Below are 21,219 nucleotides of genomic sequence, written 5' to 3' on the forward strand. Positions count from 1 at the left end.
AGTATCCTTGGATAACTAAGAAAGGGCTGGAGGGGCCAGGAAGATTTCAGTGTTCTTATGTCTGTAGGCATGCTGAAAGGTAAACTGGATGTTTGTAGGTAAAGCAAGCTGATTACATACAGCTTTGTTCCTCTGCTACCTGTACCGACGTAACACCAAGGCTGTTTTCCTCCAAGGAGAACAGGTATATTATGGAGTTTCAGCTTCTTACATCAGAACTGAAGCTGAGCCGTTATTTGAAAAGTCTTACTTACGTGATTAATACATGAATGGCTGAAAGTACAGCCCTGCACTGTGTTGAGTGCAAATAGATGTCTCTGCTGAGCATGTTGCAGTATGAGGGCCCATGTTTCCTTTTGGAAATTGACTCCAGTGCTCTGGGAACTGTCATTTCTTGCACTTTTCTCTTTTTAACTCGCTCTATGTGGGAAAACCCGTTGTACTGCAGGCCTTAGGACTTTCTAATGTTCCCAATTTTTTCAATTAGACTGATCAGCAGGGAGACCAACACCATTGTTCTGGGGAGGGAAAGGCCAGCACTCTGTGGGAGAGAACCATGTCTGTTCGAGAGACATTTAACCCAGAGAGCTACGAACTGGACAAGAGCTTCCGCTTGACCCGCTTCACAGAGCTGAAGGGCACAGGCTGCAAAGTGCCTCAGGATGTCTTACAGAAGCTGCTCGAATCTCTACAAGAAAACCATTTTCAGGAAGATGAACAGTTCCTGGGGGCAGTCATGCCCAGGCTGGGTAAGTAGTTGCTCCTCTAGTTGCGTGTGATCCTGTCTGTTTTGTCTGTGTATTTGTTTAATGTCTGAGAATTGTACGTTGTGTAATGCATGCTCATCGCTCAGAAATCTGAAGAGTAATCTGGTTGGCATCGAGGACACGAGAACAGTATTGTTTAACGTCCTGTGGTGCACTCAGTTATGAACAAAAAATGGTCAGGGATGGCCAGAGCAACAGGGACGTGCTTGGGAATTGGTCTCCTCCTCCCTCTTCCTGGTAGATGCTTTCCAAGCTGAAATAGTATCAGTTAACATCCAGAACATTAAAGTAGTACACTGTGCTCTTAAACCTGTGCGATGAATAGACCTTAGTTGACTTAGAGGTGAAATTCCCTTCTCCCTTCCCCTCATTCCTGGGGCAGAGAACATGAGGGACTGGGAGCGGATTGTTTCACAGCTGTGATTTTTTTCCTTTCAGTCCTCTCGTTGTACCCCACTCTTAACTTTTGCTCACCTGTAGAAGCTGCCTGGGAAGGGCTCTTTCCAAGATCTGTGTTCTTGCCAGCTTCACTTTCTCTTTGGTATTGCACAGTGATGCAAGCAATAAGGGAAAACAACCTGCACAAGCTACCTACGTGGGGAACAGGGCAAACGTAGGTATTTTGATACCAGCTACTGTACCTAACATTGATGTAGAGAAATTAATGTATGTAACGTGTTTAATGGCATTTTGTGTTCTGTTTGCCTATTTACTCAGCCCTGTGTGGTCGATCTCCACTTTGCAACGCAGAATGGATTTTTTCATCAACTTAGGAATATCAGTGTAGTATTTATTCTGCAGTTATTTAATTATCAGTTTAGTATTCAACAGCATTATTTGAAATTATTTTAATATGGCGAATTACCTGTTAGCAGAGTAACAGGTTGCAAGCCATTATTCCAGTATTGAATTCTACAGGAGATCGTAAGGAGCCCTTACTTAGACAATAGCAATCCTTGTATGAAATAAATAAGCAGTAATTGTGTGTCAAACTGGGATGGCACTACAATTTAATATTGCCTAATGAGGGACACTTACTGTTTGTTTTATTCTTCAATTGCTGTTTATGTGTGTTTTCTCTAAATTAAATGTTACTCGCAGCAACATTTCATTTTGGCAAGTTTCTAATTTCGGTAATAGTTTGGTTTAATTTTGTAGCTTTTTTGCCTTATAAGGTTACAGGCTGTAAACAGTAGTGGGGTTACTGATAGATTTTGCTTGTCCAGATGTATGGAAAGGTAAAAAGCAGACAAATGCCATCAATACACAGGTGTGTTATTATGTAACAAGAAATCTCTTAGTACTGGAAGGTGGAGAAAGCAGGTGTCTTAAATATGCACTTTCAGTGAGATCTCTTTAAGAAGTTTGTCCTTAGGTAAGTTAGGTGTTAATTGCCTTTAATGCCTTTTGCTTAAAAGGGATAGGCAGGTAACTTTACAGCCTTTGTGGTATGCACAGTTCTTTTGAGATACAGTCAAGAGGGAAATTACCTCTTAGGGGCTCAGCATCCCTCACTTTTACAAGTGGTGTTACCCAGAGCAGTCTTGTGCCTGTGAGTGTATCCATGAGTAAGAAACTGCAGGTTTGGTAGGAATTCCCTGAGCTGTTGCAGACCTTCAGGTCACTGTTTTCAGTCACCTCTTTAAATAGCTGCTTATATATCAGCCCTCTTTGTTGGTTTTTTTGTTTGTTTGGGTTTTCTTGCGTGGAAGTAAATGTAGCCTCAGAAAGCCCATGGTGCCTGAGTGTCAGAAACAGCACAGAGTCAGTCCTGTAATGTTATGGCATGAAAAGGTGAGCTGAGGGCTCTGTGTGTGAGCCAGTCCTCTTTATCAGTTTATATGTGCTTCTCTGGAGAGGCTGAGCATCATGCATAGCAGCTTGCTGGCTTAAGCAGAGGATGGAGAGCCCTAAATGACTGCTTCTGAGTATCTCTTCTTTTCTGAGGCAAGGCCTTGTGTCTCTGTAGCTCTCTGCCTCTGCAGCCTCTGCATTCTGCTCTGTGTCCTCAGCAGGAGCTCAGATGACAGCGGCTCACTGTTCCTGGCAAGGACTGCCAAGTGCTTGTAGCTCTGGGTAGGAGTGTGTTTTGTTTGTACCTGGAGGAAAGTTGCTGTGTGACATCTGCTCCCTGAAGAGTGCTTGTTTTGAGGAGCCCTGCCCTGTTGGGTATACAAAGCGGTGCCGGGCACCTTGCTGTCAGCCTAGGAAGGAGGCAGGCTTCCTGCTGCTGCCTCTAGGCTGGAGATAATCGATGGGGGCATGGGCAGCTAGTGTGCTTTACTGTGTGACCTGCCACTTTTGTACATGCTTCTGCATCACAGCAAATGCCTGGAGGTTTTAATATTGCTTATTCTGTTTGAGTGTCCGCAGTTAGAGAAGGCTGCATTTGTGGTATTGCTGTTCTCCCAAATGTTTCCCTGTCTGGCAGATGAGCTTGCTGCCTTTCATCCTCCCAGAAGTAAGGTGAGGGTATGCTGTTGCAGGATTTCTCCAAGTGGGTGAATCCTCTTTGACCAAGGGCCTCAGCTGTGATCTGTGGTGCTTTCTGTTTCACCTGAAGTGAGGTAGTGCTCTGTATGAGAGACTGTACCCTTTTAAAACTGTCACCGTGTTTTTGTTGAGTTAGGAGTGACAGGAAACCCTGTTTACTTCTGTCAACGCTGATTTACGGAGTTCCTCTTCACTTTTAACATACATACAAGCACAGGCATTCTTAAAAGGAGTGCACTGCACTCCTGTTACTGTACTTACTGTAGTTACTGTACTGCAATAAACTGAAAAATGTTGTAGTTTCGTTCTTGCTTTTAGCTATTTACACCTCTGCTCTGTTCTGGTCAGGAGTTCTCATTCTTTGCCTGTTCTTCCTTGCTTGTGTGATGTGCTTTCCCAAGGAAGGGGTTTGTTGCCTTTACCCAGGCAGTACTGGGGGCTGTATTTCCCAGCAGTGTTCTGTAAGGTCTCTTGTAAGGACCAACAGACAACTGAGGATAAAGTTGCTCACCTCAGTGATGGATTTCTCTCTTTGCAGGAATTGGGATGGACACTTGTGTTATTCCATTAAGACATGGAGGTTTGTCGTTGGTTCAGACAACAGATTATATTTATCCTATTGTGGATGATCCTTATATGATGGTAAGTTGGCTAAATTGAATTGTTAGTTAAATATATTGTTGATTTGGTTTGATCTCACCAATCTGATGGCAATTTTGACCTTTTTTTCCTAGATGTGCAGCAGTAACTGTTTGATAACTGCATTCAGGGTCTTTCCCAAATGCAAGTGAAAAGGGAAGGGTGATGTTTGATCCTGCAGTCCTTTCCATGGCAGCCACAAATACTGCAGAACTTTTGCTGTAGATGAAAGCTGAATTTAAATTTTCCTCCATCTCTTCTGTGAGATTTGGCTTGAAAAAGCCCTAAAGGGGAGCTACAAAGCAGCAGACAGGAAGCCCCACTTAGGAGAACCACACAGTAGTTTGCCGTTTTTGAGGTTCTGAAATAACCAGGTAACATGTTACAACTAGAAAAGCTGAAATGACAGGAGTTGGTAATAGCACCTGGCAACTTTAGAGTGCTTTGTGAACTTTGGTTTTCCTATCTCAAGCATTGACTTGAACAGAAGATAGTGAGAAAACAAGTATGTTTAAAAAGGCCCTCGTAGTGCTGTAAGGAGCTCTCCAACAAGTGTTCACTAAATGGAAGTTAAGAGATGTGTCTCCTGTAATTGGAATTTGATTGTTTGCACTAGGCAGTGCTTTTACTGTTAATATGATTGCATGTTCTTTTGTTGTTTTGTTGGTCGTTCTTTGAGAGCTGCTCAGTAGATTTGAACCATGCTGAGAAACTTTTCTCACCTTGTAACAAAAATTTATAAGGGGTGGCATGAGAAGGTTGTGGTGAATGGAATGGGTCGTTTCCTTCGGGGATACAAAGGGATTATTGAGGTGCTGCAGTAGAGAAACGTGGGTCTGTGTACAGATGAGGTTTAGGCCAGTGTGATAGGAGTGGAATGTAAATTTGGCCTTAGTCCAGCTTCTGTGATTGCATGTTAGTCAGTCGGCACTGTGATCCACAGGCACCATCAGCTATAACTTCAGCATTTCCTAACTCTCAAGTCCTTCATTTTCTTTCTTTTCAATGTTAATTTCACTCCAATGGCTCTTTTCTTTTGTAGACCAATGTGATTCGAAGGAGAGGCAAATACAACTCTCTGTAAAACCCTTAGACTCAGGAATCCTGGTTTGTGACCTGGCTTCATAAAGCACTGTGCTCTGGACACATCTGTGCTTTTCAGGACAGGCTGCCTTGCCAATTCCTACTTTCCCTCTTGCTAGCCTAGATCCTTCCTGACCCCTTCTCTTCAGCTTTGTTTTTGAGAACACCTGATGTGTGTTATCTGAATTATCGCTAGAATGTATGGCTGTAAAATTTGTATCTACCATGGGGCTTTTCAGTTTACGTGATCTGAGACTGGGAAAGTTGGAAACCAGGCTTAGTGGTATAAAGATTCCAGTAGTAGAACTGGTACTGGCCCCTCTTTGTGGCACCGTGGAGAGGCCTTTTGGAATACAGGAGCAGGGAACTGGCTGGTCTTCTCTCTTACAGGGAACTTTTTGGCGCTCTTTTAAGAATCTTCACTGAACACTGAGGACAGGGGGCTGATATTCCATCTTTTGCCTGTATAGTTTATACAATTACCAGTGGATTCTTGTGTTTCAATGAGTCATGTCTTAGGTGATGTTTGGGGCACAGCTAGGCTGACCCATCTGTGAATCCCATTACTTCTGTTGACGTTCATAAGCCACATTTTGTTCCCTCTGCTGCTTGGGACTCATTGCTTGCACTCTCCAAGTCCATTCCCTTAATGGCATTGCCAACTGGCAAAAGCAGCACTGCGCTGACCTTGGACTGCTAGAATAGAGAGCTGTTGTCACTGTGAGTTTAGGAACTTATCTGTCATTCCTTAAGAGGGTGTAAACCAGCAGTTGGTTTGATAAATACTGAAAATAGTGAAGGATGGTTGAATAGTCCCCTTCCAGAAAAGGAAAGTGACAGGCTGTGGTATTGGTAAACATCCAGAAGTGTAACAGCAAATAGCCATCTAACTCTGCGGTCCCTTGCTCATTCTTCTCTTCATAGTCTGAGATATAAATTAAAACGTATTCTGATTTCTAAATACACAAGGGAGTCCCTCAATGCCAATGGAAGCTCTTGAATTTATGAAAAACTTGATTATATTCAATTGTGATTTGGAGGTGTTATTTCATGTCATCAGAAAGTAAAGCAACTGCCTGCTAATACTAATTATTGCAAAGGACTCTGAACGTGTGATTAGATTTTAATGTCCTGGAGATGGTAGAAATGTGTTTAAATGTCTTTCTTCTTTTTCTCCCTCTGCCCCATAAATCTGTCTGCAACTAAAGCATATTTCTGTAGTCCAAACGGTGTTGAATAAGCACATTGCTTTTATCATGATGACATCGCCTCTGAACTTTATGAAAAACACAGGTTTAAGATCATAGAACCAGATGTCAAGTACAGTTTTGCAGCTTTTTAAACAAAATGCACGGAGTCTTCCAGATTGACAAAACAGAATTTGTGTTTTAAAATCATTTCCCATCCCTAAAGATATATCCTGCGTTGGGAAGTTACGTCTTCATCAGGACACTTGATGTCTCATTTTTAGTGGCTTTACAGTGAACAAAACCTGACTTGCTGAGAAACTCAGATCCATTAATTTAGCAAAATTGGAGTAGTTAAGGTCGTTACCCAAGTGAACCCTTCTGAGTCCTGTCAGTGTCAGGATTTATTAGAGCAACCTTTGAAAGAAGACGAGGCCTCTTGAACAAAGTTTTGTTAGTGATGTGTGCTCACAAAGAAATTAATACAAACGTATTTGCTGTAGCAAAATTCAGCATTATCCTGTTGTTTGAAAAAGGGACAGAGAAGGGACGTCTCTCGCACCATACAAGTGATGGGGCACAGACAGGTGCATCACCTCAGCAGCTGTGTGTGCTCCTAAGTGGTGTCAGGGCCACCTATGGCAGACCTGAACATGTGTGCCTTCTGCAGGCAGCTCATTAGTGACATCCTAACAGGAAAAGCACCTGAGAGGCAAGCTGTGTCCTCTGGAAGGAAGAGTACTGTCCTGAAAACTGGAGAGTAAGCGTGGCTTCAGGAGTGGTGCAGGGGAACAAACAGCTTTTTCACCCACATCCCCATCTCCTAGTTACTCCAATCCAGAAGCGACTAATTTTCACTTGCCAGATTAGCTTCCTTGCAGCTGTAAATAAATGCACCGTAACAGCTGGGATGAGTTCTGACCTTACCTGTCAAAGGAGCTGCCATCTGCATTTTTAGATGGATGCTTTGCATGTGATGGATCATGCCATGTCTATGGATGGATTTCAGGAGCTGAGCAACCTGTAGAATAAGCAGCTGTCTGAATCAAAACTCATGCAAAGAAGCTTGTTTTTTTTTGTGGCAGGTGTTTGTCTGAACTTATGCAGATTTTTTTTTCTTTCTTTCTTTCTCTTTTCTTTTTCAGGGACGGATAGCATGTGCCAATGTCTTAAGTGACCTTTATGCCATGGGGGTCACAGAATGCGACAACATGTTGATGCTCCTTGGAGTCAGCAATAAAATGACAGACAGGGTAAGATTTGGGGTATCTGCTTCTGAAGAAGGACCCAAACAACTATACATACTTAGAACGTATGCAGCTTTAGTGTTTTCTCCTCAAACTTTGAATCTTTTTAAAGAAGAGATGATTCAGTCACTTCCTCAGTTTGAAGTGCAAGTCTTGCCTCATAAACTCTGAGATTATTTGCTAAAACTTCAGTTTTCTGTGGCTCCATAATCTGCTGCTGTTTTGTGATCCCCACAGAAATGGAGTTTCTGCTCCTGTTTACTGTGCTTCAAGGCAGGAATTGATTACCAATTGGTGTATTAATTTGGATAGGTACTTTTGGTTTCCTTGTGCCAGCTTTGTAGCATCTCTTTGAAGCAAAAGAAACTGAACTAGGTTCTTTTTTTCTTAATTTAGTTTCTTTTTGATGGCAGTTACCAGCACGTTTGATTGCTTGCTCTAGCAAAAAAAAGGATTGTTCATTCTTAGAAGAAACTAACTTGAAATTTTACAGGTTTAGTGGAGGCCAAATGCAGCTTGATTTAACTTTGTCTTATTGCACTACGCTGCTAGGCTGTACTTGATTACAATAGCAGAATAGTTGTTCTGAGTTTGCAGAACTCTCTGAATTCTCTACTTTTATGTGACCTTTTGGAGAATGTTTCTTCAGCATTTTACAAGGAAATGTAAAACCATGGCTTTATGGGATAACATGTGGTTTCTGCAGGCTGACTTCTTCCCAAGGCTGGCTTTTCTGTCATTAGCTTTTCGCCATGAGGGGATTTGACTTGAGTGATTAAAGCCGTAGACCAGTCTTGAAATGACTAGCATTGCTGTGGATGGAACTCTGACTTCTGTTTTGATCTCTAGGAAAGAGACAAAGTGATGCCTCTAATTATCCAGGGTTTCAAAGATGCAGCAGAAGAGGCAGGAACATCTGTTACTGGTGGCCAAACTGTGTTAAATCCCTGGATTGTTTTAGGAGGAGTGGCCACAACAGTCTGTCAGCCTAATGAATTTATAATGTAAGTTAAATCATTCAACAATCAAAGGCATTGGTCTGATGGGATACAGTGAAAATCCTTTAAATGCCATGCTGTGATCTGTCTCCTATTGAGTAAAGCAGTCCCTTCTCCTGTCTGCATTTGTCCTTAGCACTGAGCAGATGCCACATCTCTTCTGTCTGTTATTTGCTTTTTTTTAAGCAGCATGTGCTTTTACTTTTCCCCTGCTATCTTTTGGTGGTCGTCGTCTTCTTGTGACAGGACAGTTAAGCTTCTAACCTGTACATGTCTTGAAGGCAGTTGTGGGATATAAATTTCTGTCAGAGTGTAAGATGCATGTATAAATACCTCCCAATTAACCTGCTAATTGCTGCAGAGATCTGGAGAATTGCTGTGCTTACATCATGCTGGCTGATTAACAGTAGCTGGTCTTGAATGTCCCACTGTGGCATGCTGCACTGTACAAAGGAATTTATTTGTGATCCTAGTGATGCTTACTTTATGTCCTGAGTAAGCAAAATTGGTTTTTTTTTTCCTCCACTGTTCTGTACTGTATCTTCAGTACATTGAAAGAAAAGGTGTAATTTTGTGTTTGTCTGATTGCCAGTTTTGTTCTATTCCAAGAAAGAAGGATTTGTACTTTTAAGTAAGTTTGCAGTGTTTTTGCTCAGTGATACCCCTTGGCAATGAATCCCAAAGGGAAATTCAGCAATTAGTCTTTTTTTTTTATCTGCACAATAAGATACATGGGTCTGTGAAAATCTAATTATCAGCACTTATTCCTAATAACATGTGACTCTCACTCTGTAATTAATATATGAATTCTTTGCTTTCAGGCCAGACAATGCAGTGCCAGGAGATGTGCTTGTATTAACTAAACCCTTGGGAACACAAGTGGCTGTAGCCGTCCACCAGTGGCTAGATATTGTGAGTACACTGCCAAAAACAAAATAGGAAAAAGAGGCAGGAGGTAAAGGTGACCTTCCCCATTCCCTCAAAACCTCGGAATGAAAAACTGCAGCATTTTCTTTTCAGTATGAAGAGTATATTGAGTGCTCAGCCAGGAATGATATAGAAATTAATTCCTCTTCTTCCTCCTTGTTGTGTCAGCCTTATCTTCTTACATGCAAGGTTCTTTTGGAACCGAGACAGCTTACCATTTTTAGTGAGTTTAGTGAGCCTATCTTAATTGGGTCTAATTCTTAGTTAGTTCTCAGACATTGCAGTAATAAACAGAGTTGGTGACTAACAGTGCAACAGACTGGCACCCTGGGTGAAATTATGCCCTATTCCACGTGCCCAAGTAGTTGGCAAAAGCTGGTTGGTGTCAGTTAGGCCCTGTCTGGATTCATAGACTTTCTGCTTGTGTACGTGGAAATATCTCTACCTTTCACATGTGTCACCCTGTGCATTCACTAGGAATAATAGTAGCTGCATTATGTATGCAGACGTATTTCCATCTGTTACTTCGGGCAAGGATGTAACTATTGAACTGAAATGTGACTGCAAAATTGGCATCTGCTTATGTTGTCTGGCTCCCAGTGTATGTCTTCAGAATTATAGCTGCTCAGTTTTTGTTTTTAAAAGATGCCTCTTTTCTGCTTTAGGGACTACTGAGCCAATAGACAGGCAGAGGAGTGAGCTGAAATTGATTTAGTCTGGATTTTAATTCCAAAGCTTGTGATAGCAAAAGTGGGAGAGAACCAGCTTCAACCTTTGTTGGAATCTGAAGTGTGAGCAACCAGACAAATAATGTTTCCCCTAAAATGGACAGGGTAAGGCCCAGACTTTTTGGCCTCTGCAGAATCCTGCATTTTCGAGACAGATACAAGGATCAAGGCCTCAGATAATCTTGATAGGAAAATCGAATGAAGAAAGACATATGTTTTATAGCCTGTTTTCTGGCCATAATCTCACTCCTTTACATATCTATTATTTTACCGACAAACAGACTTGCAAATTAACAGCATTCTGAATTTCCACATATTTCAAGTACTTGTAATTTCCTTGACTGTCAACCAAAACCACTTTCTGGTCTGAAAAATGGGGACAGAAGGAAATCAATTCTCTTATTACAGTAAACAGCATATATCTTTGCTTGTGGTGAGAAATTTCTGAGTATCAGTGCTGCCCTTTAGCTTTGTCTTGTGAAAGAGGAAGGAAAATAGAACTAGACTTACCCATCTCAAACCCAGCTGTAAATCAGGCTTCAGTATGGAGTTTGACTTTGTATTGAAAAGTATGTGGGAGAGGGAACATAGTACAGCAAGCTTATGCCTGGGCCAGGGAGGAAGGGAAGGTGTGGAGATACGTGACTGCAAAACAAGTTTGGAGGAGAAAAAATGAAAAAATACAAAGCAGTTGTGAGTGAGTTCCTGGTGACTTGTTAAAGGATGATTTGTGGCAACAACCATGCAATAGCTGCTTTAATGAAAGCATGATCCAAAAAAGGACAAATTTTTTTCCCTCTGTATTTGGTTACTGGCAGCATGGCTGAAATCAAGGCCCAGATATGTTGCTGGCAACAGCTGTGGTGGGGTGCAAAGGAAAGAAGCTGTAAAGAGGCTGCAGGGAGCTGGGCTCTGTAGGGGAACGCGGTCAGGGATGTGCTGGAGGTGATGAAGCTGTGTGAATTTGGCTACCGAGTTGTGCAGTGATTAGTCAGCAGCGGGGAACTGGCAGCCCTTTGTCTCTTTCTCTTTTAGCTCAAAAGCATGAAAGGCTTCCATCTGCCTTTCCAGGAAGGCTTTGCTAGTCTCTGCTATGACAGATTTCTGAAGGGGAAGGGTATGTCTAAATTTGCCTTCTGAAGTTTTTTGGGCGAACAGTTTGGTTTTGTTTCCTGTCTGCTGATCCCATTGTGCCAGTATCTGATGGTATGATGTCACAGTGGGAGTAATTTGTGTCTAATTTGCAGCCTGCCTGTGTTTGTGGCCCTCTCAGCCTGTAGTCCTGCTTTCACCACATTTGTGATTGCCACTCTTACCTGTTTCCATTCCATGATCAGCCTCAAAAACATACTTTGAAAACTAATATAAAATGGCTGTGTTTTTCAGTCATAACAGAAGTAAGGATAACCTTAATCCTGTCCTATGTGTAACAGTAATACTTTCCTTATTTACTTGGTCAAACCAAGTTCAACCTAATTTCAGAAATCCTGATCTTACTTCTGTACTTTCTTGGCCTTTAAAAAAAAAAGATTTGTTTTGGTTGACCAGCCTCTTTCCCTTCTTTCCATTTCTGAGTTCCTTCTTACACCACTGGAAGTCAGTTCTCATTTGTTAAGGATAAGATCCTCTTTGACAAGCCTCTTGATGCCAGTGCAGCATCATACAACAATTCTCAGCAGTTTTTCCACCTGTGGTAGTAAGAAATTTTGTATGCATTTATGCTTTGCAATAGCAGTGTAGGCTTTGTCGGTCTAAAAATTTTCTTAGTTCAGATCTCTGTAATTTTATGTTATTTGCAAAAGGAAGAAAATTAAAGTAGTGTACAGTGTTGATCTAAACAGTTAAATGGTTGCTTTGTTTCCTTCTGGATCTGGAATTACTTCAGCTTTGAACAAAACAATTGCTCTTTATAAGGTACCATTTCCTAAATTATCATGAGAGCCTTTTGGGATGAAAAGTGTTGCTTAGCATGTGATGAAGGCATGAATCCATGTGAGATTTGGGAAGGGGTGGAAGGATGTGTTGATATTAAATTGTAAATAGATTTTATGAAACTGTCTTAATCCTAATTCACTAGAGTGATTACATCCTGCCACAGTGTGCATCCTTGAGAGCTAGACTTCTGGATATCAGTGGCCTTTCCTGATCAGAGGGTCCAGATGTGAAATGAAGAACTTTATATTTAAAAAACAAGCCAGAGATGAAGAATTTCAACATCCAGGAAAAAAAAAAAAAATTATTTGGTTGCAGAGTTCGAGCCAGAGAGTTCTGTGCTGATGGAGTTGTTTGCATAGGGTAGGTTGTTCCACTCCACTCTGCAAGTGAGAGCAGTGGTTGAGGTACTTTGGTGCTTCATAAACCTTGAGATGAACTTCACGTGGGTGCAAGCAGGGGAAAGCACAACAGGAGGCTTCAGCACCTCCGAGTAAAACACTGTATTATTCATAAGCTGAGGTTTGAAAACAAAAAAAAGCCAAGTGCATTTTGGTTTAGAACTTTCAGTGATAAAAATGTGTTTTAAAATAGATAGACAAAAGCCTAAGAAGATTGTCTCACTCTTTCATCCATTAGCCAGAAAAATGGAACAAAATCAAACTAGTGGTAACACAGGAAGATGTAGAACTAGCATACCAGGAAGCAATGATGAATATGGCAAGGCTGAATCGAACAGGTAAGAAGAAATGTGTCTGTTGTGGAAGGGGGAAGGACTGTGGTGGGCTTTCTTTTTTGTTCTTTTTTTTTTTTTCCAGTTCCATACTTAATTTCATTTCACTGCCATGGGGAAATGTGACACAACTGCGTTATCCCTGCCTTCTGCCACATCTTTCTGCTGTTCAGTGTTTGTGAAGCACACAAATTAAAATCAAACGCCCTCTTTTAATTATACAGCAACGTCACAAATGCTGCTGGAGATGATTATGGCTCATATGAGTGTTGTGGGTAACACTGGAGTGAATTAGATTTTTTTTTTTTTTTTTTAAGGGAAATGTATTGGATTTGTTCATTTGTATTTTTTGTGTCTGGAGAACTCAGGAGAACCTGACTGGTTTAAAATAAATGGAAATGGAATAAAAAAAAAGAAAAGCTCTTAATTTTTGTATACTTCAATTTAACTTTTTAGATTATCACCTCTGCCATATTACATGTTTCCCAAAGTGTAGAATGTGTGGCACCTTTTTTTTCTTTTAATTTTGGTAGGAGTAATATTTTACCATAGAAATTCTAAGGCAAGATTTCCCGTTGTTCAAAATATCTTTAGATGAGCCAAGAACAAAATTAGATGTTTCCTTTTCAGTTGAACGAATAGAGATAGTTAAATATATCTTCTATTTATTCAGATTTCATTTGGTATTTATTACATCATCCCAGTGGTTTTTCATTCTTTCACAAAGTCTTCCAGGATAAATAAATGACCAGGATTGTCTTATGGAAGATAACTCAGCCCTGCTCCTGTGTTGGGACGCAGCAAAGACAGGCAAAACATTCCTAGTTTTGTTTTTCTCCCCTCGCCTCTGTCAGGCCCTTCTAGCAATGCTTAGATATTCAGAACTGGAACTGTGGTCCTGCATGCAGAGGTGCCTTGCTGGTGCCCAGGGCTCCGTAGTTGCAAACGCCCAAGAATGTCACCACTGCATTGGTGGGGAGGTGGGGACTTTGGGCCGCCTGTGCCTGTCCATTCACCAGCTCTCCTTCCTTCCCTTGTGACCTGCAGCATTTGTTGTTAAGTTCCTCAGCTTAGTGTCCAGAACTTTAAGTGCTGGTGTAATTTATTTTTTTTTCCTTGGTCTGCCAGGGAATGCAAATGTGGGAAAACTGATACAGGATGAACCTTGTCCTTGCCCTTAGGGCAGAGCTGAACTCAGAACCTCTCATCCTCAACTTGGGAAAGTTTGAAACTGGAGCAAACTCCTTAATCATGGACTGCTAATATAAACTTGTAGTGCATGTCTAATAGAGCGTGCTCATAAATATAACTGCATTATTCAATTTTCAGCATCATTTAATATCTTAAATCCAAATTGAATTTTCTTAAAGGCTGCATGCGGTTTTGGTGAAATTCCAGTTCCTTTCAGAAACAGGTTTGGGGTGGGCTGCTTTTTTTTTTTTTTTTTTTTTTTTTTTTTTTTTTTGGAGGACCTACATAGTTTATTTCAGCAGCAAGCAGAGCTGATTCACATTGAAGGTATACATTCAAACTGCATAATGTTGTTGAAACGTTGCTTTCCTCAATACTTTTTCCTGATTTTTTTTTTTTTTTTTTAATTCTTTTTCTCCCTCTTTTGAAGCTGCTGGACTTATGCACACTTTCAATGCACATGCAGCTACGGACATCACAGGGTTTGGAATCCTGGGACATGCACAAAACCTTGCCAAGCAGCAGCGAAATGAGGTGTCCTTTGTTATTCATAACCTTCCTGTTCTTGCTAAGATGGCTGCTGTCAGTAAGGCTTGTGGCAATATGTTTGGCCTTATGCATGGGACTTGTCCAGAGACTTCAGGTAGGTGACAGTTGCATCACCCTTTTCCTACCTTTTAAATCCATGTTAGATTATGAGAACGTATTAAATGTATAAATGCTGTACTTTGCATTCAGATTCGTGGTTGGTTTGAGTTTTAGTCAAGTTAAAGAGCATTAGCCATAGAACTGTTCACAGTCAAGTTCTTCAGTCAAATTTCCAAACTCCCATCCTGTTCCTATGAAACACTACTATAGAAACCATTACTGTGTTTGGCATCTGGAGCATTCTGCAGTTGAAAGTCAGTGATGGTTCTGAATTCTTTCGATATACCTATTTTTCTCATAATTATTAACTCCAGAACAGTGAATACTCGAATGTGAATGCCTCAGCACAGCCGGCCTGGTGTTCTCAAAAGGCCAAGCCACATGCAGTAGGTTTCCTCATCAGATGAGTTGTGCTTTTATTTCTCATTATGAATGTGTGAAGTTGAGTGCTGAGTGGGCCAGTGCCAGAGGCTGAGGGAGGCCTCCTCTGTCTATGATCATCAAGAATACAGATGTTTTTCCCTTAAGCTTATGAAACCTGATGTTAGGGACTGTAAGCAGAAGCAAGAAAGGAATTTAGTCTCTGACTCATTCAATTTTTGAGCTTTCTGTTTAATAAAGCTGCCACTTGGCAGTGGCAGCGAATAGAGACAAAATGAGAATCAGGCTATGAACGTCAAGTTTGTTTCAGATGAACAGGCGATTAAAAACTTCTGATGCTGTGGTTTGAATGCTGTCTTCGTAGTAAGTGTAGGCCACTTTGCCTACTGGAATAATCACCATCTTCTGCTGAAAGTCTCTGTATTTCATTTTTCCCTCAAATCTTCTGTTCCATTGTGTTTTTCTTCTTCAGTGTCGTGTGTTCACTTTGGGAAATGAAGAAGATACAGTAACAAATCTGTCATTTCTCTTATCTCCTTTCCCCACCCTCTTTCTGCTCTCCAAAAGTATTATCCAAGTTCTCTGCGGTACACAACAGAGGGGGCCCCTTGAAGCAAAACAGTCTGAAGATCTGGAAAGAAGCATCTCAGTGAGAGCCATAAACTTTTCCCCTAGTGAATACATGACTTACCATGATCTGCTGAATTGCTCCTTAGCCATCTGTGTTTATAACAGATGCTCTGTCCTACAGAGGGTGTGTGGCTCGGATGATGTGTAACAGGATATGGGACATGAACCCTTTGAAGAGTTCAAATCCAGCTTCAGTCAGCTGAGGCCAGAAATATGTGATGGCTGTTTGGCAAGCTGTAAATACAGTACTGTAAATACAGTTGGTACCACCGGACAGTTTCTTACTACCTACCAGTCCATGTAATCAGTATGCAGGTAATGCTGCTGCTCGCCCTGAATACAGGGCATTTGTTATCGGTTACAAAGAGGCTAAAAAATAGCTTAGGCATAGAAGTTGAAAGCCAAGATGCTCTTTTGGCTAAGTGGCAGTTGGCATGGAATGGTTTAGCTGCAAACTGAGTGCCTGAATCTTAAGATTGGTGACTCGTTTTGCACCCTGGGGACAAGGCTGTCATTTCACTAAAAGAGTGTAAAAACAATGCAGATGTATGCAGTGCTGCAAGAGTACTCAGAAGAGGAAAACAGCCAACTTCCAAATCCTTCTTGGGAATGAGAGCAAGAGGTGCCTTTGAAACTCTGAATTGGCTTACCTTTCAACAGAGATAGATGGTGATGAATAAAACAGCTGGTTATTTGAGAGCATTGGGCACCTCGAAAAATGTATGTGGATTTCTTCATAGCACTGGGTTCCTACATTAAAAATTACTGTGGGGATTTCTTACAGGGCAGTGTCAGCCAAATAAGAGCTGAATGTGATAGCTGTGGCCTGAAGGCTATGCAGCATACGTTGGCTCTGTGCTTAACACTGGATGGCCTGGCACGTTTGCATACTTTGTGTCCCAGGGTTGATGTTCATGGAGGCAAGTGTGTGCCCTGCTGTATCTGTATGTCCGGTTGGGAGGATGCCTTTTAGGGGGGCTGCTTCATGCTGAAGTATATAATGTACGTTTTTGCTCTGATGTCTTAAACTTCCAGAAATGCTGTAGCTTTTTCATTTGTGAACAGATGTTTTTCAGTAGAGTGGGCAGGCAATGAGAAATGTACTGGAAAACAATTTGAACGGATTTTAAGACTTGTTTTTTTCCCAGTGCACATTTGCTGGGCACCTGTTGACAAAAGCCAGTGTTGGAAAGATCTCATGTCATCAGTTCCATCCTCCAGGAACTGCTGCTTATGATGTACTTTCTGAAAATTCCAGTTTTACATGATTTTGTGCTCTCTTTTTGGTAACTCCTTGGTAATGGTTGAAGTTGCAGTCACGTGGTTACCTTAAAGAACCTCATTCTGTTTATCAGACTGACTGCTCACAGAAATAAGTTAGAAAACCATTCTGCATGGGATATTCCTGCGTGTGTGTATTTGTGCCAGTCCTGTTCTGCTCTTGGAGCTGGTATCAGGTGTCAGACAGCTTTGTTAGTGTAGTAGAGGTATCTCAACAATGCAGTCTTTCTATGCATCTTGTGAACATAAATGGATAGAAAAGAAGGGCTGTCACGATGAGAGAGCTGTTAGCAGAAACAGGGAAACTTTGATTTTGATTCATGAACTGTTCATAAATCATCTCTTAATTGCAAGGCTTTGTCCAGTCTGTGTTTTTTTTTCTGTGGAACCGTTCCCTGCTTGCAGTACAACAGTTTAAAAATAGCAATATTCAAAACTTACCAAAACCCTTACGATTTTAGAAGAGTAATCCAGAACAGATAGCAAGTATCTGCATCCTTTCCTCTCCAAAAAGAAGTATCCAATGAACTCTCAAACCACTGCAGCCATTTGTTCTTTGTCTGCAGCCCGTTTGCTTTGTCTTCAGGAGTGGTGAATGCAGACCTCTGAAACTTGGTACAACCTGAAATACTGCATCTTCAGTGCAGAGGGGCACTTCTGCTTCATTTTCCATAGCTGTGTTGCAGCAACTTAAACTCCTGGTGGCTGTGACGTTGCACTGGTGAAGACTTTTTGTAGTTGTGTATGGGATTTTTGCACTCAAAGCAGCTGGAAGCACAAGTCGTGTAATGGAAGCACTTAGAACTTACCTAAAGGGTTATAGGGACTGGTCAGCCTGCCAGAGAAGTAATTGTAATTGCCACAGACTAGAGGCCTACTGCTGATAGGCTCATAGCCTTCCTTAAGGGTTGTAGATCAAAGTGTGAGGGATAGCCAGCAGGTGGGAGGTATCTGTTTCAGCTGGAAACTGGAATTAGGTATATTTTTCTGTTCTTGCTAAAGAATGTTAACAGGGTGGCCATACAAGTGATACAAAATTGCAGGAAGGCTGCATGGGAAAAAGATAACAAAGATTATGCTCATGCTCTTTCTTGGTATACTTCCACTCCTCCATTCTGGCTGCTTAGCACTCTGCTTATAAACTCTTAGAAACTTACAAATCTCTTCCCTGATTTACCTGCAGCAAAAGTTGGCAGAAGTCGCTCTTCAATTTGATTTAGAGCCTGTCATGGGAATGGCACATAATTTCTTTGCAATTGATTTGTCTGTTACCTGTGGAGTAATGCTGTCGTGTTTCTGCTTTTTGCTGTTAACTGGATGTTAAGTTCAGAAATCTCTGTGAGAGAGGTAGGTGTTCTTCTCAAGGGCACCTCATTTGCTTCATACAGAACCAAAAGATTAACTTTCACATGTCCACGTATCCTTATAAATTTTCTTGTTCAGTAGTTGCTGCTTCCCCATAGCTTGGAAAAGCAAATGTAGCTGTGCCCAAGGTTCTGAGATGCTGTCCAAGAGCCACTGGGCCACAAGACTGCAGGGAGGAGGTGGTGGCACCAAGCCCAGAGTGGCTGGCTCAGCATATGGCATTTTGTGCCCAGGGTTGGCTCAGAGTGTGCTGGCACAATTTGTGCTGCTGGTGTGCCGCCCTTCTCCAGGACAAGACTGTCAGATAGCTCACAGGCACTCTGGTGATATCAGTGTTCTAAAGAGTAAGCAAGCTCTAACGTGTGCCCAAATTCCTGCTTGGGGAAATCCAAGCTACTGATTGTATTCTCCAAAACATCTTCCAGTGGGGGATACTCAGATGTTCCTTACAAGAGGCTGCTGTCTCTTGGAATACAGCACTTTACAGATGTTGGCTGCATCAATTGCCTGTAGCACAAGACCCTCGGAGGTTTAACTAGGCGCCTGTAGATGAATTTGCTGCTCTGTGTTGCAGTTCTTCACAAATTTGTAATGCAGCATAAATGGCAAGAAAGGTAAGCAGTACTGAAAATATGTAACTTTTTGTAGGAGAAAATATTTAATGACTTGATCAGAGCCCACTGCAAATCTGTGCTAGAGCTGACAACAAATAACTCATTCTAGTATTTGTAGTAGGACAAGGGGAAATTGTTTTAAGTTGAAGGAGGGAAGATTCAGGTTGGATGTCAGGGGGCAGTTCTTTACAGAGAGAGTGGTGAGGTGCTGGAACAGGCTGCCCAGAGAGGTTGTGGATGCCCCGTCCCTGGAGGTGTTCAAGGCCAGGTTGGATGGGGCCCTGGGCAGCCTGGTCTGGTATTGAATGTGGAGGTTGGTGGCCCTGCCTGAGGCAGGGGGGTTGGAGATTCGTGATCCTTGAGGTCCCTTCAACCCTGTGATTCTGTGATACTTGCAGAATCACCTTGTCAGTGCTTTGGGAATTTTAGAATGCAGAGGTTCTTTAATTTACTTAATAGCAACTTTTCTAACCAATTGTTGTGCTACTTCTGAGAAGCATTTATAAATAGATATTCTTCTGTTGTCTCTGTAAGAAAAGATTTTATGGGAAAGGCTAAAAAAGGTTAAAGGGGAACGGTCTAACAATGGGGTCAAAGAGACTGACTGTCAGAGGCAGCTCTGGATCAAGCCTGTGTTTGATTTTCTGCCTTTTACATTCTCTTGTAACAGTGTCTATTTTGATGAATGATGTCATCAAAGGCAATAAGATTACTTGCAGAATCAGCTGCCGCCAGTATGTGGTTATAGGTATCTGAACATGACCTTTGTCCAGAACACTTGTGTGTGTACTTCTTGTCGAGGCACTTTGCAGTCCTCTGTTGGAAGTTTACAATGCTGGTGTTGTTTCTGATGTCATTTGTTGGCATCAGTGTGATGTCCTTTTGCCAGCCTCTTTTGTGTGTATTTGGATTTACGTACACGCCAAACACTGAATTCAGGAACAAATTTCTTTCTGTGAAGCACAGGCTCACAGGCTTCCACTGTGTCCTTTCTTGGAGTCCTGCAGTTTGACAGAACCCATGAAGTCACCGAGTGCTTGTCTGAAGAGGAATTTGGCAGACGAAGGTTGAAATTCTCTGCAAACAGACATTAAAGGCGCTGCTTTTTTTCTTTGCAGGAGGTCTCCTCATCTGTTTACCACGAGAACAGGCAGCACGTTTCTGTGCCGAGATCAAGTCTCCCAAATACGGCGAAGGTCACCAAGCATGGATTATTGGCATTGTAGAGAAGGGCAACCGCACGGCCAGAATCATAGACAAGCCACGAATCATTGAAGTTGCACCACAGGTGGCCACTCAGAACGTGAACCCAACGCCTGGTGCCACCTCTTAATAGAGATGAAATAGCTGTTTGTTTTTAAATAGATCTATTCCTTTATCATCCTACAACTTAAAGAACTGTAAAAAAGAAAAGAAAATTTGTTGTGTCTGCACATCTGGTGGCCTTAGGTCAGTTTATGAGTGGATACAATTAATGAAATAAAATCCATTGCCTTTTTTTCCTGTTACATTAACTGAAGATGCACCTAATCTTGAGGCAGCTTCTGAGTTGAGAATTATATTGTTATCCAATACTGTTGATTCATTTTGAATCTTTAGACACTTATCTCTTGCCGCATAGGCTCTTTTTAAAGGTGCTTTCACGTAGCACAGACATTACCAGTAGTAGTGTCAAACAGCATTGTGTCCTTTCATTATGTGTATATTTATCATAGGTCTAATTTGGATGCCTTGAGTGATATTCCAGAAAGGCAATAAATTTGATAAGCGACACCGTGGGTATACCCAGTAGTAAGAGGGTTGCATGACTACATTCAATCTTTGATTTTTATTTTTATTTTGTAAGGTTTAGTCTTACCAAGAGCATCTATGACCCTGGACATTGCTTGGTGTAGTGCACTCTGTTGAAACGAGCAAGTGCTGACTTTGCATGGAAATAGCTTCAGAGTCGAAGGAGTCATTTTTAATTTCATTATTTGTAGACCTGACAACATTTACTGTATTATCAATGATTTTTCTTTATTGATGGTAAGGAAAAAAATCATTTTTTTGCAATGTGATTGGATGTGCTATAGTGCAACAAAGGTTTTGCAGACCAAAAGGAGGTTACTGTATAATATTCATTTACAATTCACTATATAAATAACTTCACAAATAATTTTTAAATATAATCAAGCTAAAATAAACCTCTGTTCTGTGGATGGTAGTGTTTAATACATTTTATATTTTGTATAGTGATTACAAGCCTTTTTTGTTTCTTTAAAATCAGCAGCTGTTTAGTATTATTCTTAGTATTATTTTGTTCTTTGCTCAAATACATTTTTGTGCACGCTTTTGTGATCTGTGTTTAAAATCTACATTGCCAACATTGCAGC

General features: G+C 41.3%; 1 protein-coding gene across 2 annotated transcripts; it reads left to right on the plus strand.

Annotated features, from left to right (window-relative positions):
- Positions 1 to 556: 556 nt before the first annotated feature.
- On the plus strand, positions 557 to 20,177 carry SEPHS1 (selenophosphate synthetase 1; the record flags this gene model as incomplete). Of its 2 annotated transcripts, XM_079547503.1 has the most annotated exons (8): positions 557 to 749; positions 3,799 to 3,902; positions 7,315 to 7,422; positions 8,266 to 8,420; positions 9,236 to 9,326; positions 12,641 to 12,740; positions 14,356 to 14,568; positions 19,963 to 20,177. In XM_079547503.1, 8 exons carry the CDS (start codon positions 557 to 559, stop codon positions 20,175 to 20,177), a joined length of 1,179 nt encoding a protein of 392 aa, XP_079403629.1. The 2 variants fall into 2 exon arrangements, with proteins under 2 accessions (XP_079403629.1, XP_079403630.1); XM_079547504.1 differs by lacking the exon at positions 14,356 to 14,568.
- Between the last annotated feature and the right edge of the window lie 1,042 nt (positions 20,178 to 21,219).

Source organism: Tetrao urogallus, assembly GCF_951394365.1.
Source record: "Tetrao urogallus genome assembly, chromosome: 1".
Taxonomy (NCBI): Eukaryota; Metazoa; Chordata; class Aves; order Galliformes; family Phasianidae; genus Tetrao; species Tetrao urogallus.